General features: G+C 32.1%; 2 protein-coding genes across 3 annotated transcripts; one reads left to right on the top strand and one right to left on the bottom strand.

Annotated features, from left to right (window-relative positions):
• The first annotated feature begins 1,292 nt into the window (after positions 1–1,292).
• LOC133318078 (ABC transporter F family member 4) lies at positions 1,293–5,209 on the top strand. 2 transcript variants are annotated; one of them, XM_061520021.1, is made up of 3 exons: positions 1,293–1,413; positions 2,659–4,843; positions 4,935–5,209. In XM_061520021.1, the coding sequence occupies exon 2, from the start codon at positions 2,668–2,670 to the stop codon at positions 4,831–4,833; it is 2,166 nt and encodes a 721-aa protein (XP_061376005.1). In that variant the 5' UTR covers positions 1,293–1,413; positions 2,659–2,667; the 3' UTR covers positions 4,834–4,843; positions 4,935–5,209. The 2 variants fall into 2 exon arrangements, with proteins under 2 accessions (XP_061376005.1, XP_061376004.1); XM_061520020.1 differs by having other exon boundaries at positions 2,659–5,208.
• Positions 5,210–6,038: 829 nt separating this feature from the next.
• LOC133318083 (uncharacterized) lies at positions 6,039–9,210 on the bottom strand. Its single transcript, XM_061520032.1, has 2 exons — positions 9,062–9,210; positions 6,039–7,932 (listed from the first exon to the last, which is right to left on the bottom strand). The coding sequence occupies exon 2, from the start codon at positions 7,632–7,634 to the stop codon at positions 6,435–6,437; it is 1,200 nt and encodes a 399-aa protein (XP_061376016.1). The 5' UTR covers positions 7,635–7,932; positions 9,062–9,210; the 3' UTR covers positions 6,039–6,434.
• Between the last annotated feature and the right edge of the window lie 9,236 nt (positions 9,211–18,446).

The raw sequence follows: 18,446 nt of genomic DNA, 5'->3' as shown, positions 1-18,446 counted from the left end.
GAATCAAATGGAGATGTTCATATTTAGTAATTTTATAAATTAAGAAAACAGTAGACTTAGACTATGTATTTTCTTTTTTCGCAACATTACTAAAATTGTCATACGCAACTTCGATTATCTGTGTTAGGTCGTATATAGTTCACCGCGTATTTTAGAAAAATCTAATCATTTGTTCAGAAAATTTAATTAGGATCTTAATAGTTAATACCTTCAATTAATAATAATAACTATAAGGAAAAAAAAAAATTTTGCTTAAACAATAAAAATATTTTTCTATCACGTTCACTAAAAGTGAGTTAGTTCAAGAAGAAGGGAAAAAAGTTAATGAATCCATTTGAGAGAAAAAAAAATTTGCAATAAAAATAAAAATATTAAACTCTAATAATAATAAAAAATACTTTACTACAAAATAGATCTTTAAAAATCCTTTAATGACAGATTATTCTTTTTAAAAATATAATCTCAAAAAAAAAAAAAACAATAGAACAAATAGGTCGAGCGCTCCAGCTCGTATCTTATACTTAAAATATAAGTTAATTCCAGGTACACAAAAACTAATAATTGATGCATTTCCACCCTACCTCAAAAAGTAGAAAGCGATAAACAACCTAACGTAATATCATATGCATTCATGCCATAAGTCAATCATAATCAATGCTCGTTCTTGTTTTTACTATGCATGTTCTCGGAATTTTATTTTTTTGGGGGGGTATATTATCGGAATATCTTTTGGTTATATACTTATATGCTTAATTTTAACGAACCTATACCTTTTTATCCCAAAGTTTTTTATATTTATCAAATATATTTGGAAAATTAACCATAAAAAATATTCCTTTTTTGGAATTAGTATTTATCCTTTTAAAAAATATAAAATTATATTATTTTAGTCAAAACTATTATATTTTATGGTGAGAGAAACAGAAATAATGGTGAGAGAATGTGAGAATTTTTTTTAATATTTAAAATTATTAATTTTAACTAAAATGACAATCCTTTGGAATGGCAAATTTATATTAAAATCCTGTTTTTATTGACCATTTACATTCACATAACAAAAGATTATTATTTTTCTTTTGTCTTGATGAACAATAAAAATTTTGGTGTGCGTGAAACAGAATTTTTAGACGATGTTTTCTATATCTCTTGGGCCTAAGATTATTTGATTGGGTGACTAATGAGCAAATCTCAAATGGGCCGGGCCTTCCTATAGACCCAATAATACTCTTATTTTATTTTATTTTTTCTTTTAAATGACCGAAAACCCCAAAATAAAAAGGGACAGGGATCTGATATAAGCGAATTTGTTCCTGAATTGAATCGAATCGAATCCAAACCAAACCAAACCCTAACTCAATTTCTCTAACACGTCAGCGTGTCCGGCAACTTTGGTGTCTTTGGCCTCCAAATCAGGTTTTCTTCACATCACTGTAATTCTGCTTCTGTCGAATCAAAATACAAAGTAGAAACTCAATTTCAATATTTTTTTGCCAATTTTCCTTGTTCCTCTGTCTCCAATAAATTTATCTTTCTGTTTCCGATTTTATGATTGATATTTGGTTTCGTGATCGTTCTCCCTTATTTATTTTTTTTCTTTTCTTTTCTTTTCTTTTCTTTATCTATGGTTTGTAGCTGTTTAAGCGTTGTATGGACTGTTGTGTTATTGGCTCTAACAATAATCTATCTATTTTCTGAGTTTAACTGATTCATGGGAGCATAAAGGTAGGTAGATGGATAGACTGAAACATAGGTATTATGATTTTAATAAATTTTTGTATGTCATGCTCGTTGCGCTCTTAATTGTTCTTAGTTCTTCATCTTGAATGCCTAATTTTAGGTCGCACAGTCTCTATGAGCTTTTATGGGCTTGTTTATTATCCATGATATATATTTTCCTTGTTTATTTTGATTTTTTTCTAAATGGATTGTAAACTTCGAATTCACGACTGTGCTTAAGTGATTAAGTGAACTCCCCCAATCTAATCAACTCCATAGTAGATCTTGTCTATCTCTCCACTTGATCCTTCATTCTCACACATCTTATCGGCTGCCCAAAAATTGTCACTTGACTTATTGATTTTCTTCCAGTGTGGTGGAATGACTTTATGACTACTTGCTTCCTTTAAACTGTCAACATCTGGTCCTGGAAATAGATGAGTAGATATAGATAATACTCGCGTCAAATATAACTAATAATATTTATGATATGACATCAAATGAATTAGATTAACATGTAAATGAGTTGGACAGTTTAACTGATTAGGGAAATTTTTGAATTGCTATGCAGTGTGTTAGAAGTATTGAAAATAGGTTGATAAGAAGTCCCACATCGTTATATTAGTTTGAAGTAATTGTTATAGTCGCTCTATATAAGTTAACCTTTTGTTTTCCATGTTATTCAATACAGTGAATATCTTATAATTTCATACATCATTTAAAACTTTGAACTTTATGTGTGAAGCCTGTATTAAGATCTTGTGAACTTTTATGTTCATATTTACTATTGCTAGCTCAGTTACTTGTCTTGGATCCATGATCTTGTGATTGAGTTATCTATTTATGCTAAAATAGGTGCACTAATTAAGTTTTATTAGAAAAGAACAGCAGTAATTATATGGAGTTAGTTGACATAAATTAATTTGGTTTCCATTGTGTCAGTTTTTTGCAATGGGAAGGAAAAAGACAGAGGACACTGGCACATCTGCAAAGGCTAAGACAAGTAACAAAGATGCTCCTAAGAAGGAAAAAATTTCTGTCTCTGCCATGCTGGCCAGTATGGATGAAAAGCCTGATAAACCTAAAAAAGTCTCTTCTTCATCCAGTAAGCCCAAGCCAAAACCTGCTACAAAACCGTCCACATACACTGATGGTATTGATCTTCCTCCCTCGGATGAAGAAGAAGATGAAGAACTCTTGGAAGAGGAGCAACAGCAAAGTAAGCAGAGGCCTGATTTGAAGCCACTTGATGTTCCTATTGCAGAGAAAGAGTTGAAAAAGCGTGAAAAGAAGGATATTTTAGCTGCTTATGCTGCTGAGCAAGCAAAGAAGGAAGCTCTTAGAGATGATCATGATGCTTTCACTGTGGTCATTGGAAGCCGATCTTCAGTGCTTGATGGAGAAGATGATGCTGATGCTAATGTCAAAGATATAACAATAGAAAATTTCTCTGTGTCTGCTCGAGGTAAAGAACTTCTGAAGAATACATCAGTGAGGATATCTCATGGGAAGAGGTATGGTTTGGTTGGGCCCAATGGAATGGGCAAGTCCACACTGTTGAAGCTTCTTGCTTGGAGGAAGATACCAGTACCTAAGAATATTGATGTCCTTCTGGTTGAGCAGGAGGTAGTTGGTGATGATAAAACAGCACTTGAAGCTGTTGTCTCAGCTAACGATGAACTTGTTAAAATTCGACAAGAAGTTGCTTCCCTGCAGAATGCAACTTCTGGTGAAGGAAATGCAGACAAAGATAATAATTATGAGGAGGACGATTCAGGAGAGAAGTTAGTAGAGCTGTATGAAAAATTACAGCTGATGGGGTCTGATGGTGCTGAAGCTCAGGCATCAAAGATTTTAGCTGGTTTGGGTTTTACAAAGGATATGCAGGGCCGTCCTACAAAATCCTTTAGTGGTGGCTGGAGGATGAGAATTTCTTTAGCTCGGGCACTTTTTGTGCAGCCAACTCTATTATTGCTTGATGAACCCACAAATCATCTTGACCTGAGGGCTGTTCTCTGGTTGGAAGAGTATTTGTGCCGCTGGAAGAAAACTTTGGTGGTTGTCTCACATGACAGGGATTTCCTCAATACAGTTTGCACTGAGATTATTCATCTGCATGATTTGAAACTTCATTTCTATCGTGGAAATTTTGATGATTTTGAGAGTGGTTATGAACAGCGCCGTAAAGAAATGAATAAGAAGTATGAGATTTATGACAAGCAACTGAAAGCAGCGAAAAGGAGTGGAAACCGAGCTCAGCAAGAAAAGGTGAAGGATCGAGCTAAGTTTGCAGCAGCTAAAGAAGCATCTAAAAGCAAGGGCAAGGGCAAGGTTGATGAGGACGAGGCCGCACCAGAGGTACCACAGAAGTGGAGGGACTACAGCGTCGAGTTCCACTTTCCTGAACCTACTGAGCTCACACCTCCACTTCTGCAGCTTATTGAAGTGAGCTTCAGCTACCCAAATCGGGAGGATTTCAGACTCTCAAATGTTGATGTTGGCATTGATATGGGGACTCGTGTTGCCATTGTTGGGCCAAATGGAGCTGGAAAGTCTACACTGCTGAATCTTCTTGCTGGTGATTTGGTTCCTAGTGAGGGTGAAGTTCGAAGGAGTCAGAAGTTGAGGATAGGTAGATATTCCCAACACTTTGTTGACCTTCTAACAATGGATGAAACACCTGTTCAGTATCTTCTTCGTCTCCACCCAGACCAGGAGGGACTTAGCAAGCAGGAGGCTGTCCGTGCAAAACTTGGTAAGTTTGGGTTACCTAGTCATAACCATCTTACCCCTATTGCCAAACTATCAGGAGGGCAGAAAGCTCGAGTGGTCTTTACGTCCATATCCATGTCAAAACCCCACATTTTATTGTTAGATGAACCCACGAATCATCTGGATATGCAAAGTATTGATGCATTAGCTGATGCACTGGATGAATTCACCGGTGGGGTTGTTCTTGTTAGTCATGATTCTAGATTGATATCACGTGTGTGTGACGATGAAGAAAGGAGTCAAATCTGGGTTGTTGAGAATGGTACTGCCAGAACTTTCCCTGGAACATTTGAGGACTACAAGGACGAGTTGCTTAGAGAGATTAAAGCTGAAGTTGATGATTGAGCTTCCTTTTGTGAGAACAATTTTTTTAAGCCGATACTTTCACCATATATATCTATACACTTCTCCGGTTTTTGCTGATAAAAATAACTTGCTTCCTGCAGATGCCAGATTTTGTCTCCCTTCTCCCCGTTCTCCATCTTCTATTCTACAACCGAGTGTAACCAATGCTTTTAGTGAGACTAGCAGTTTCTGGTTTACCAATGTTTGCATGTGAGTTCACAAGAATACATACGAATGTGTAGTTCAACTGTTATGACTAAATAAACATATGAACTGTTCCATTAATTGTTTATGCTGTTTCTATTCTATCCAACAAATGACCTCGTAATGATGTCTATTGATTCAAATTTTGAAGTGCAACATCCTCCCAGATGAATACCGTGTCTTCTAGTTATTAAGTGTATTCTTCTTATTTAGGAGAAAAATAAAGGGTTTATTCTTTCTCATAAGAGATAAATTTATTTTTTAAATATACATAGAAATTTGAGTTTTTCCTTTCTTTCTTTTCTCCTCACATGAGCTTCATATATTTTTATGTATGTATAGAAAATAAATTTATTTTCTACAATATAAAAAATACTAAACTCAAAAATAAAAGAAAAAAGACCAGACTTTAGATTATATAGATATTTTCATTTGGTGAATAACGAAATATATATAGGGCTGTAGTATTCACGAGGGTCGTATCTGCTGCCGCGACCTCCAGCTAGTCATGTATGACAGACATACAACTAAACCTCCACCAAAACCAAGATGCTACCGCAAGTTTCCCCCGTTTACCTATAATTACTAATTTGATGAACTTTAGTTATTTTTAAATTGAAAGTGAATCGAAATTAAATCCTAATAATTAATCACCTACACAAAAGGGCAAAGTGATAATGCCATTTGCATTTGCAATGAGTAAGAGAGAGACTTCGATGGAAGAAAAGATACTTGGATTTGGTTTGACGAGATTCTTCCGTTTCTGAAGAACATTTTCTTTTTCACGTCAATCACAATAACAATGTGGATCCACAGTTATTACGAATCCACGCGCAACATACAACAGCAATTTTCTGCTAGAAAAACGAGATTACTTCCTCCTAGATGATTGATGAGGCGCAAATTTTACATAGTACAAACACCCATAGCCAGCGAAACTGGTCGTGTAAGAACATTCCTCAACTTTTATATACTTAGTACTTTGGTGGGAAGCAGGGTAATATCTCGTTATTTAAACAAAGCAAATCAAATCCCACAACAAAAAAACTCATCCAACAGCTTCACAGATGTTTAACGAGATCAAACATAAGTCATACCCCAATACCTCTACAAGAAAGTGCAGCTCAACTAACTACTACTCAGAAGAATGACCTTATGTAAGTGTTCCAACATTTCAAGTACAAAATTAGAAACTGGTGGAAAAAAAGTAGACGAAATGGTACAGATAAGTAAAAAAGTACTTGTAATAAATTCCTGGGCAAAAACATAACTAGAATTAGCAAACAAAACAAAAAGAAAAAGAAAAAGAAAACCTTATTGCAGCTACACCCTTTACAATCAGTTTTTCCTTTTCCACAAAATTGATACACCCAACATATCCAGTTTGTAGCCTGCCTCTATGGTTCAATAACTTGTGTTGGGGATCGCATAGGCCATCCGAGAAGAGGAGGCGATCCTGGTGGAGTTGCACTGTGGCTGGGAGAGAAGAGGCTTAGTTCTACAAATGTTCCAGTTGAAGTAACATCCTTTTCCAATGTCCGAAATGAAATTGATCCACGCTTTGTTGATGCATCAGAATACCTACCAGGACTAGACCGGGCATTTTCATCAAAATTATCTTCCAGATGACTCTGGTTAGCAATAAGGGACACAGTATCATTATGATCATCATTAAACCTCCTAGCTTCTATGTCACGTAGATTTCCCAGAGCTAAACAATCTGCAACTGGACGGTACACAAGCGTGCACATGCACAACCCAGCACAACATGTAAGTGCAAGAAAAGCCAAGAAAACAAAGGCTTCAAACGTAAACTGCTCAGGTGCAGATAACACAGATAAACCAAGGAACAGAACCCTTAATGGGAGGAAACACGAAACTGAGAATAGCAATGTGTAAACCCTCTTCTGCAAACCCTTATTGATAACTAATTTTAAAATCCGACTACCAAGCCAAAAAAGGTAGGAAGTCAGAATAATGGCAAAAAGGCCAAGGAGAATAGTACTGAGTAAAGGGTAAGTACAGAGGGCCATATCATCTCCCCCTGCCATTGAAGAGGCATAGGCTGTACTTGTAAAATAATGAGGCAACTTTTTTCCAGAACCCTTATGCTTGTCTAACTGAGGTCCAACCAAAATAACAAAAAGCTGAAGAACAAACATTGGAAGGCAGTAAAGAAGAATGTATCCAGATGTTTTCACATTCCATTTGCTGCTCATAATTCCAGTCTCCAATCTCTGTAAGGGTGCACGAAGGAGAAACACAAGTGTGAGGAAGAGGCATGGTTCTGCAAACCCCATATTGGATACAATGTAACATTTGCAAACAGTTTGCTGCCATTTTAAGTGAAGGGCACGTCTTAAGAAAGTTAACCGAATAACCTCACCAAGACCCCACCAGATTGCAAATAGGATGAATGTGATTCTAATGATCCAAGGACCACTAAAATAATTGAGCTGAACAAACCCTTGACTTCGAATACGAGAGCGGAAGTAAAATGAGTAAGCAATGCACATCAACCCAAGAAGAATCAAGATGGTTACTAGACAAATTGTCACCACACCGAATGCATCGACAGCAAATCTCGTCAGGGGCATTACCCGAAATACAGATTCCACGCATGCTCTCTGACAGCATGGATACAAGAAATCCTCAGGTCCTTGTGCCTTCTTTCCAGAACTAAAGTATAACTCACAATAGTTCTCAATATTAATAATAGAATATGATGGTTGAACTCAATTTATACATGCATAATCACTCAGGGTAGATGACTCCGCAACATCCTAGATAAATCAAGCATCACCCTTCCATACACTCATAACAGCAACAAGATTATGGGCAATACATCAACCTTTGAACATATATGCTCTAGGATTGATTATCCAATTCAAGCACCTACAATCAAGGGGGGGAAAAACATAAGTAACAATGGAATTTGAATACTTGAATGGCAAACTGAAACAAAATTTTGTTGAGCCTCTAATCTTAGATAATTACAGTTAAGATGTTCTAACCAAACTCAAGGGAGAGAATTTTGGATCATCAAAAAGCTTAATAACATGTTAATGAATGCGCACATGCCATACACAGGTGATGGAGAAACCAAATTGAGAGGAAAAATTATTTATATAAGCAAACAATAACGTCAATATGAGACTAAGCATTACATTTACAAGGATCATATGTAAAAAGGAGAGACTAAATTGATAATTACAGAAGAAATATTAACGCATTCATTTATTTAAATTAACATGCAAATGTCATGTCAAGCAGCTAGTTGAGTATATATCATGTCCATGCCCGTATCCATTGTTCCATCAAAAGCCTTCAAATTATAGGCCTATGACTCATCTTCTCCTATAGAGAAGATAGACAAAATAGACGTCACCAAAAAAGGAGGAGGCAGTAGAGACTTCTAACCGGATTTGTCCTCGGCAAAAGAAACATTTAACTTCAAAACAATAAAGAGACTCCATTGCAATTACAATTAAAAACAAGACCCTTCTTTTCTGATAACCGATCAGAGCCATACAGACGTTCTGCGACTTTAAAGCGCCCTTCTAACTAATAGTAACATCTTAACATAAATTTCACACCCATAGCAATAAATGAACACCAGCTAGTAAACAAAATTAACAGAGTTGGTCTGCAGAAAGCAGCTTTAGATATTGATGACGCACATTAACTTGTTAAATCAATCTTAGCTACTTTCTACGGCATTGAATCATGGAACAATATCCGAAGTTCCGATTCCTTTCTTTCCCCCGCTATCTCAACAACGAAATACATGGTAAACGTTTCATGAAAATTCAAATCTAAATAACGACAAAATAAGACGGAAAACAATATACGGCGAATCGGTACATATACTTGAACATTCAACGAGCGTAAAAGAAACAGCATGAAGACGGAAACAAAGCATGCAGCAAAAAAATGTTAAATGAGGAAGAAAAAAACCACAATAAACATAATGAAATGGCAGAATGAGAAATTAAGGAAAAAGCATATGAACAGGGAAGCTTACAGTGCAGAGAATCTTGATCCAGTGAAGACGCGAAGGCAGCGAACGGGATCAGCAAAGACAAAGAAGGGAGAGAAACCCTAATTGGTTTAGATACAGAGAGAGAGGGAGAGAGAGAAAGAGAGAGAATGGGATGAAGAAGAAGGAGAAGAGAGAAAGAGAAAGAGAAAGAAAGGAAGTTAGAATAGAGAGAGAGAGAGGGGGGAATTGGTGAGTGGGACTTTGTTGGTGACAGGCTGTCTCCAGCTGTATAGTCCGAACGGGCCGGTTCGTAGATAAAAGGACTTGCTTCGGGTTTATTCGAACCTACGTGTCACTACAGTGGCGGCGTCTACGCTCGCCTTTTCCGCTGTCTTTGTCTCACCGGAAAATTATGTCCTAATTTCAAGAAAAAAAATATTTTTTCTATCCCCTTTTATCTAAATTTTAATTAAATTGCACGATACAATAATAAACAAAACTAACAATTTTCTTTTGCGCCAACAAAAATTAACACTGTTCTTTTACCTAATTGAACATGAACTGTTGGATACGTAAATTACATCTTTCTTTATTTGTTGATTTTAAAAATATATACACCACCGTATAATATAATAGAATCTTTATATAAAAAATATTAATATTTTTAATTGATGAAAAATTAATTTAATTTTTCATTTCACTTCATTTTTTATAATTATAAAAAATTCTTGAGTCGAAGCTTGTTGGGATACCGAAAGGAGCCAACTCGCCTCAAAGAAGTAATTAGGGTTGGGTAACTCCAAAAAAAAAAAAAAAACATTCATGAGTTATTAATTTTTGTTTTGTTTTTTTATTAACAATTTGAGAAAGAAAAATGATATTATGATAATGGCATATTGTATGCTTTAATAATAGTGATTCAATCAGAAGTAGCTTTTTTTTTGTTTTTTGTTTAGATCAGTAGTTTGCCTTGAATTTGAAGTTGGAAGAATATCTTCGGATATTAAATTTTTAATCATTAAAAAATACAAAATACTTTTTAGCTATTTTTTAAATTATTAAATTACTAGCTTCAACCAATTATAAAAAAAGAATTGAGATAGTATATTAAAGCGTTAAATTATGGAATGTAAAGGTTTGATGGAAACATTTTTCATTGATTGTATTTATTTATGGTACTCAAAAATCAAACTGGTCCAAGAAGAATAAAGTATGAAAAAACTTAATAAAAACATGGTACAATTTGTATAATTACATAATATTATTTATTTCAAAAAAAATTATTACTGTGCTTATTTTATTCATTTTCATTTATGAAATTTGTGTAAAACATTTTTAATGAGATGAAAATTTTGGTTGATTAATCATTTTGTTCTTATTTATTTTATTTTATTTTCCATTAATTTTAAAATATATATCATTTTGTCTATCTTCTCAACCAATATACATTCTGTTTGTGTTTAGCTAAGATTTGATCAAACTCTAGTCTTAGTAAGTTATTTATTTGAGTAAGTGACTCATTTATTCGAATAAATATCTATCAAATGAGGACAACTTTATACATACTTTATTTATAAAATTTATTTAAATTTTTCATTAATTTTTATGAGATAAATAAATCGATTTTCTCTTGTGCATCGCACTGCACTACTTGATATATAATTTAAAAAAAGGATGAAGTTATAATTTTTTTTTAAACAAGGACAAAATAGTTTGTAATTTTCAAGGAATAAACACTAAAATTAATTTTCTGATTAAAAGGGACAACTTTATACATACTTTGAAAAAAAGAACAAATTGATATATAATTTAGAAAGAGGGATAAAGATATACTTTTTTTAAAAACAAGGATAAAATAGTTTGTAATTTTTTATTACAACTAAAGAATAAACACTAAAATTAATTTCCTGATTAAAGATACATGAAATTTTGAGCCGGTTCTCTAGAAGTCTTAAACATTAATTTAGTTCTTATGCTAATTATTATTTTAATAAAAAGCCACATTAACTTAAAAAAAAATTATATGACCAATTTAATGTTGCTTATACAAGTCCAACTTGGCTGTATTTTCTTGATAAATTATAAAATATTTTTCTTGGAATTTTTACTTTTTCAAAATATGACCATCGATTAGTATTAAAAGAGCAGCCGTATGTCTAGAAGCTACAAAGTTTCACGTGAATTTGGTTTTAATGAAGAGAAACCTGACTTTATCTCTAACTTATTATTTTTTATTTTATAAATTTTATATAAAACATGCTAAAACATTTTATATAGAAAATAAGTAACTTATTTTTAAGGGGAAAACAGACAATTTATATAATTTTTCAATAATATTTAGTGGGCTTAGAAAAAAATATATAAGGGAGATTAGTAATAAAAAATTAAAAATGAAAGTTATTGTAGAACAAACTACAGGAGAGGTATTTAAAATTCATCCATTAAATAATTAATAAATATAAAAATGATATAAAATATATAATAATAAAAATTAAATTTTAAATAAAAGTTAAACAGATAATACATAAGAAATGATTTTCGTTATAGTTAATTACTTAAGTATAATCTTAATTTTTAGTATTTCATAAACGTTTTACATAAAAGAAACCTTATTTTAGAAAATGATAAAATTTATTTATTATTCAATATTTACGACTATTCAATTTGAATTGAATTAAATCATTTTTAAAAAAATTTAGATGGTATCCAAGTATAATAAGATTATTATTATTTTATCGAATTTGTAGTACAAATACTATTTATATAGTAATCTATTAATACTGAGTCATTTTTATTTTTATTTTGTGCCCCATGCAAAAAGACAACTAATTAAAATTGATACACCTCAATCTACTTGTAGAAAGAGAGATTTCCTAAGAAAAGAAGAGTAAGATTAGAAGGTAGGTATTCAAATTCTTTGTAGTCTTCCGCCATCTCACCAGTGAATCTCTATATAGGTATATTGAATTACCGGTTTGGTGAACACAAAGACTATATTAGTTTAGTTGAGTCACTTTCAATTATAACTTTAAGAACTGCCCTTATTTCAGTACACATACTGAGTTTAATTTAATGGAAAAATCCTCAAGCCACTGACCATGTGACCCTCGACAAATATCTCCACCCATTTGTTGTGCCATTTTTCACCCACATTTCCTCTGATGCAACCGGTTCACGCTAATAATTCCCTGGATGATTATCTTTCTGACAAGAGTCATTTTATACGTTAAACATATGTAATGATCTTTATTTATTATTTAATTGTTATATAAGGATTTTTTTTATCAAATCTATTTGTTAAATTTCTGTTATTAAATTATATATGAAAATATGTTAAAATATTGATATTATCTATTAAATAAAAAACAAAAATGGTAAAACAATACGACATATAAAACAATTAGGAAAATCATTTTTAAATAAAAAAAATTGAACCGCTAGACACAAATTAGATTTTATATATTTTTATCTTTATGCTATTTAACTGATTTATAAATTTTCATTGTTTTACAAAATAATTTTATTAAATTGTGTACTAAAATAATTCTCTTACTTTTTTCTTACATATATGTAATTTTTCTTTTATCAACTCACTATTTTTTTTTTTTTTACCTATTTGAATAATGAAATTTTTTCCTATCACTAACATCTGTAATTATTATTATTATTATTATTTATTACATTTGTTAATTCTAAATTAATAGAAAACACTTAAAACTAATTTATTATATAAAAAATTATTAAAACCTATTGTCTTTATTATTCCTATTATGAAAGAGTGGAATTCGTAATATATATATATAACAATTTTTTAAAATACTCCATGCATAGTTTGAGGGCAGGCCCTTTTTAGAAAACAATGTCCTCGTTAAAAAAAGGGAAAAGTACTTCTCATGTGACTGCAGAAGGAAAAACTTGCAGCAACACAGGATACGCGTCCGAATCTTGGTTTTTTTTTTTTGTTTTTTTTTTTATAGAATCCGCACGTGTATCCTAAGATCCGCACGTGTATTCTAGTGTTAAAAATTTGCTGCAACTTTTCTCATCAGCAGTCACATGAGAAGCGACGGACCCTTAAAAAAAATACAATAATAAAAAAGGTAGAAACCACTGTACGCTGAGTTTTTTTTTTTAACTCCTTGGACAAATTTCTCCTTTGATATTCTCCTTCAATCAACTTTAAATAAAAAAAAGACATAAGTCATGAAAAAAATAATTCTATATATCTTCTTACAAGTTTGAGCCAAACTAATTAAAAAATTGATCAAAAGATATTTATGCTGTGATAGATGGGCTTTTGAAAAAATAACATTTTATGTATTGCTTATTGTAGAAGTCTTTTTTTCAAAAGTCGAAGTTATTTTGCATTTGACTTATTGCGTGAAAGATATTTTTTTACTAAATATGATTTGGATGTTAAAATTTAAAATAAATATTTTTATATAGAAAATGACTAATAATGATATGTAAAAACAAATGATGGAAGCAAGATTTGGTTATGGTAGAAGTTAGGGAGGTGACAACGACGGGGTGGTAGAGGTGGGGTAATGGTGGTGGCAGCAACGATGACGGTGATGGCGATGTATGGTGATGGTAGAGGTGAGATCGGAGTTGGGGTTGGGGTGTTGGAGACAACGGGGTATGGTAGCGGCGATGAAAACAATGATGACAGCGGTGACGGTGGCATTGATGACCATATAGGTGGGATTGGTTGGGGTTGTGGTGGTGGTGATAACAATAACAACATTGGTGGTGGCAATGGTTACAATGGCAGAAGTGGGATTAGAGAAAATTTAGATCTCGTCAAAATATTGGTCCTCTTATGAGAGGACGTGTTAGAGTAAAATATAAAACCATTAAAAAAGCTCTCACTTAACAACTTAAACTTAAGGGTTGAATTGATTTTTTAAATGCATATTGAATTATCTGTCCAGAAGAGATGGATTATTGATAATTATATAAAAAATTTATTGTTGTCTTCAACTTAATGTTATGCAAAATAATGGGGTATTATATACTCTACCCAAATAAGAGTTTATAATATGCTAATTATTTTGTTGTTGCTCATAATTATTCTTATTATATTATACGTGATAAACATGTTTGGTTTGATATTAAAGTTATTATGGGATATGTGTACTTAATTTTATTATTACAATATGAATTTATTTTGAAATAAATTTTTTTATCACCCATTAGAATGATTTTGATATGTATTTCTTACTTGAAATGGCTTGGATTTCATGTTTTTTTGTGATAAAAAATAACTTATGTTAACTCTATTAGTTATGAATTTTATTTTATTATTGGGTATATTTTGGTGCAAAATATATTGAAAATTTAACACAAATTCATAATATTGTACAATTTTGTACTCCCAGCTTGTATTGCATGCTTTAATATTTTGGATTGTATACTTCTACTTGAACTGTTTAAATGCAAAACTTTTTTTTAGAATGCTATTGCATTTGAATTCATGATTAGTGAGGGTGTTAAATCTCGTGGATTATGTTATGATTTTAGGCAAGAGGTGTAGGAGTTTCTATAATTATTATGAGTGATTACCACCAAAGTGAATTGCGTGTATTGATTCATGAAAATTTCTGTAATTTAGTAATGCTTCTAGTTATTTCATATAATTTTCTGCCCAAAGGGGGTTATTGTGTGTTTTGATTGAAAACTTCTTGGAGATGAAGTTATTGAAGGTGCATTGGTCTAGGTGATTTGTCTTTCCAAAGGAGACAAATCTCTTAAGCCAATGTATGCTCACAGAGTATTTTTTTTAAGGTTACAAATGAAATTTTTAGAGGCTCATTAATCGAGAGATCTATCTGCCCAAAAGAGATAAATTTTCAAACTCAATGTTGTGCTCAGTGATTGATTCATCTGAAGCTCTGACCTTGGTTTAAACCTTGATTTGTGTATTCTACCCAAAGAGAGATGCACTATTTTGTTAGCCTTATTGTGATAACATCTTATGCTTATTGAATTAATCATATGAGGTTTTGACTATGGTTGCGACTTTGGTATGTGCATTTTCCACAAAGGAAAATGTACTATTGTGTTGGCTTTGTTGTAATAACTTGCTTTGATTAAAGATATATCTTGCCTTATAATTTATTTTGATGCATTCTTTTTTTTGCCTGAGAGTGAACCTTTTTTATTAATTTATTTAAATTAGTTTAAAAATATATATATTTGACTAATGCACTGGATGAAAGTAAGTGAGAGTAAATATATCTTTTTAGTACTTCATGTAGATGACATTTTATTTTCTACTAAGATGTTGATTTGTGAAATAAGAGCTTAAAAAGCTTTGCTAGGAAAGACCTTGGAGTATCCTTTTTTGCGTATAGAACAAGAGTATTTTAGATTTTTTTTATTCCCCCGATTAATGAGAGTTATACTCAATACTTTCTTTTGAGTATTTTAGATTCTTTTGATCAGTGGGAGTCATATTCAGTTTGCTTTTCCAATCACTATTCTATGCAAATTGATGATGATTTTGTGACATTTGTTTAAATTTTCATAATTGATTATCATCGTTGTTGTTATTTCTCTCGTCGATTGAGAAATATATGTATGAAAAGTATATGTAAGTATGTTGTGAGCTTAAAGATGATCGAATGTCACAAATTTTGAGATCTTATGTTGTATTGTGTGACATATTGATTTATCTAACTTGAACAATTTCATGTCATTTGAAAATTGCGTTTATTCAATTTCATGTTGTTAAAAAATTAGATTGAAAAAGGCAATTTTATGTTGTTTAGAATTTGTGGTAATGCAATTTCACGTCGTTGAGAAATTGCATTATGAAATGTAATTTCATGTTGTTGAGAAATTACATTGAGGATCGAAAAGAATTAGAGTGTTATATTGTTGATCATATTTTGACACTAATTCTTACTACATTACTAGGCCCGTGATTCATGAAGATATAATACTTATTGTATATGAGTATGAAATGTTATATGCTATGATATTTTCGATATATTAATCGCCATGTTCCTATGATAGGGTTATGTTAGATTGAATTGCATTGAAATGCTGGAATTGAAATATTATTTTTTCAAATTGTGGCCATGTAAAATGATTTTTAGTTATTAACCCGATAAATTCGTTTTTCAAATAAGGCTTTAATATTTTTACAGTGAATGTAGATAAGTTATCTACATTAACTCCCAAAACGATGTCATTTTGGATTGGAAGATTAAAAAATTATAATGAGAAAGACTATTATAACCCTGAAATAAGTTATAATTACAAAAATACTTTGATTTTCGTTCCAAAACAACGTCGTTTTGGGTTCAATGTAAATAACTTATTTACATTGACTGCAGAAAAAATGAACTCTTAAAATAAAGTTATTTTCAAAATAATAAATATAGCCTAATTGGGAGAATGTTGAAATTTTTTACTTATACAGGCAATATTAATTAATTAGTTTAGTGTTTTAAAATTAATCGGGTTAATGGATATTTCAATTGTATTATTTTGACTAGCCCATAATGTGATGATATTGAGTTGGGCTTATGTTATCTGTTGGTATTTGGCCTAGTTGGACAACAATATGATCTTTAGTGTGACTCTGATTTTATGTGATGGGTGAATTCAAACAAACTATTTTTAAGGTATAGATCTCTTCTCTAACCTATTTATATTTGGATTTAGTCCTATAAGCCATCATGCTCCCATCGCACTAAGGTTGCCACTTTCGAAATAAGTCATAGAGAAGAAGTAACTTTAATTTCATATTATTTGGATATTTTATAATCACGTAAATAAATATGATCTAGAAATAATAAATCTTACACAATCTGATTGGATCCAACAACAATGTTTGATACATGAGCACAAAAAGCATTGCAAAAAGCAGCGCACAGAGGCAGCGAGGAGATTTCCTTAGAATCAACTTCCATCATCAACTTCCTATATTCCATATGATACCCGTAGAGGTCAGGCAAGGCACTCAAGCAAAGTAACTGATCACTTTAGGCATAGCACGGAAGGAAACCACCAACATCATTACACAATAAACCGAGTAAACCAACACATCTACGTTTACTTCAATATAGTATTTGTTCCTTGGTGGATTCACGATGCACTTTTGACGTTTACAAAATAGTAGATAGCTGCAAAAGGTATTTGTCCCCTTGTTTGCAAAAAAGAAGATGATCATATATTGTTAAGGATTGATACAAGAGACTCATTTATTACTAAATTTAACAATGGGCAATTTAAATATAAATTTGATATAATTAAAGAAAGATATTCATCAAAGATATCGATCGTAATGCGACAACATTAAACATGAGCTTGAACTACTAGAAAAGGCAAAGAAGATTCAAAATCTAATATTCATATATAAATTCTATAATTAGAAGGTAAAGTATGATTATTCTTTCTCTTATGTTACTCTGCACACATACCACCAATTTGACAAAAGCTACTATTTACTTTAGTACAGAAGTAATGTGATAAATTCAAAAATATCTAATTCATAGATATCTTAAAGAACGTATCTAAATCCAACGAAAACTTACTCGTCCATTGGATTAGACATCTTTGTCTTCATGACATAACAAATTAAAATATCTAAGGCTAAAGGAAAGGGTTATATATCTTAGCCACTAGAAATAACCAATCTGAATAATTTACCTAAAATTATTAAAATTATAGATTCTATCTCTCTCTCGAAACAGGGTCCATTTGAGGGCCGTTTTCATTGCATCACTGGGACGGGATTACAGAGTAGTTACTCACTAATCATAGAATCTAAATCCTACTTGCTGGAGAGAGTGTGTGTGTGTGAGGGGCTTTGGCTTGGTTTGGTTTCTTAACAAAATCGAATTATAATTAAAGGGGCGACACGTGGCAACAGTTTTGCTAACGAGAGCACGTAATTTTGCATTCCTGGTATATTTGCATATGCATAGGCATATGCACGACGTTGTTGTTGATGTTGTTTTTTATCTTCTTATTCTTATTAAGTTGTTAATAAGCCTGCCAGCCCAATAGAATAGAATGGCTGCCAACTCTGATTCTGGTTTGAACTAACCCGCATTTCTTCGTCATTTTCACTGGCGCCTCTCTCTAGATCCGATTATCTCTCCTTTCTTCCCTTCTTCTCTGTTACATTTACATACACACCTCACCTCATCTCATCTCATCACATCTCTCCTCTTCGATTTTCATCACCCACATTTCCATTTCCATTTTTCATTTCAAGGTTTTGCTTGGGTTCTGTTTTATTTCCAATTTTGATTTCAAGCTTCTTTTATTTAATTTGGGGATCTGGGTTCTCTCTCTCTCTCTCTCTCATTTCATTTCCCTCCCCAATTAATATATACTATACATTACATTAACAAATTCATTTCGCAAAATTGGATTTGGATTTGCACTTGCACTTGCATTTGAGGGACTT

Source organism: Gastrolobium bilobum, unplaced genomic scaffold (assembly GCF_033153095.1).
Source record: "Gastrolobium bilobum isolate Gb01-03AN ecotype WA unplaced genomic scaffold, APGP_CSIRO_Gbil_v1 utg5420, whole genome shotgun sequence".
In the NCBI taxonomy this organism is placed as follows: Eukaryota; Viridiplantae; Streptophyta; class Magnoliopsida; order Fabales; family Fabaceae; genus Gastrolobium; species Gastrolobium bilobum.
Note: the sequence above shows the minus strand (reverse complement) of the source record. Positions and strands in the feature narration are given on the sequence as shown.

Bases quoted from the DNA above. Each gene is read 5' to 3' on its own strand.
- LOC133318078 (XM_061520021.1), top strand. From the start codon at position 2,668: ATGGGAAGGAAAAAGACAGAGGACACTGGCACATCTGCAAAGGCTAAG.
- LOC133318083 (XM_061520032.1), bottom strand. From the start codon at position 7,634: ATGCCCCTGACGAGATTTGCTGTCGATGCATTCGGTGTGGTGACAATT.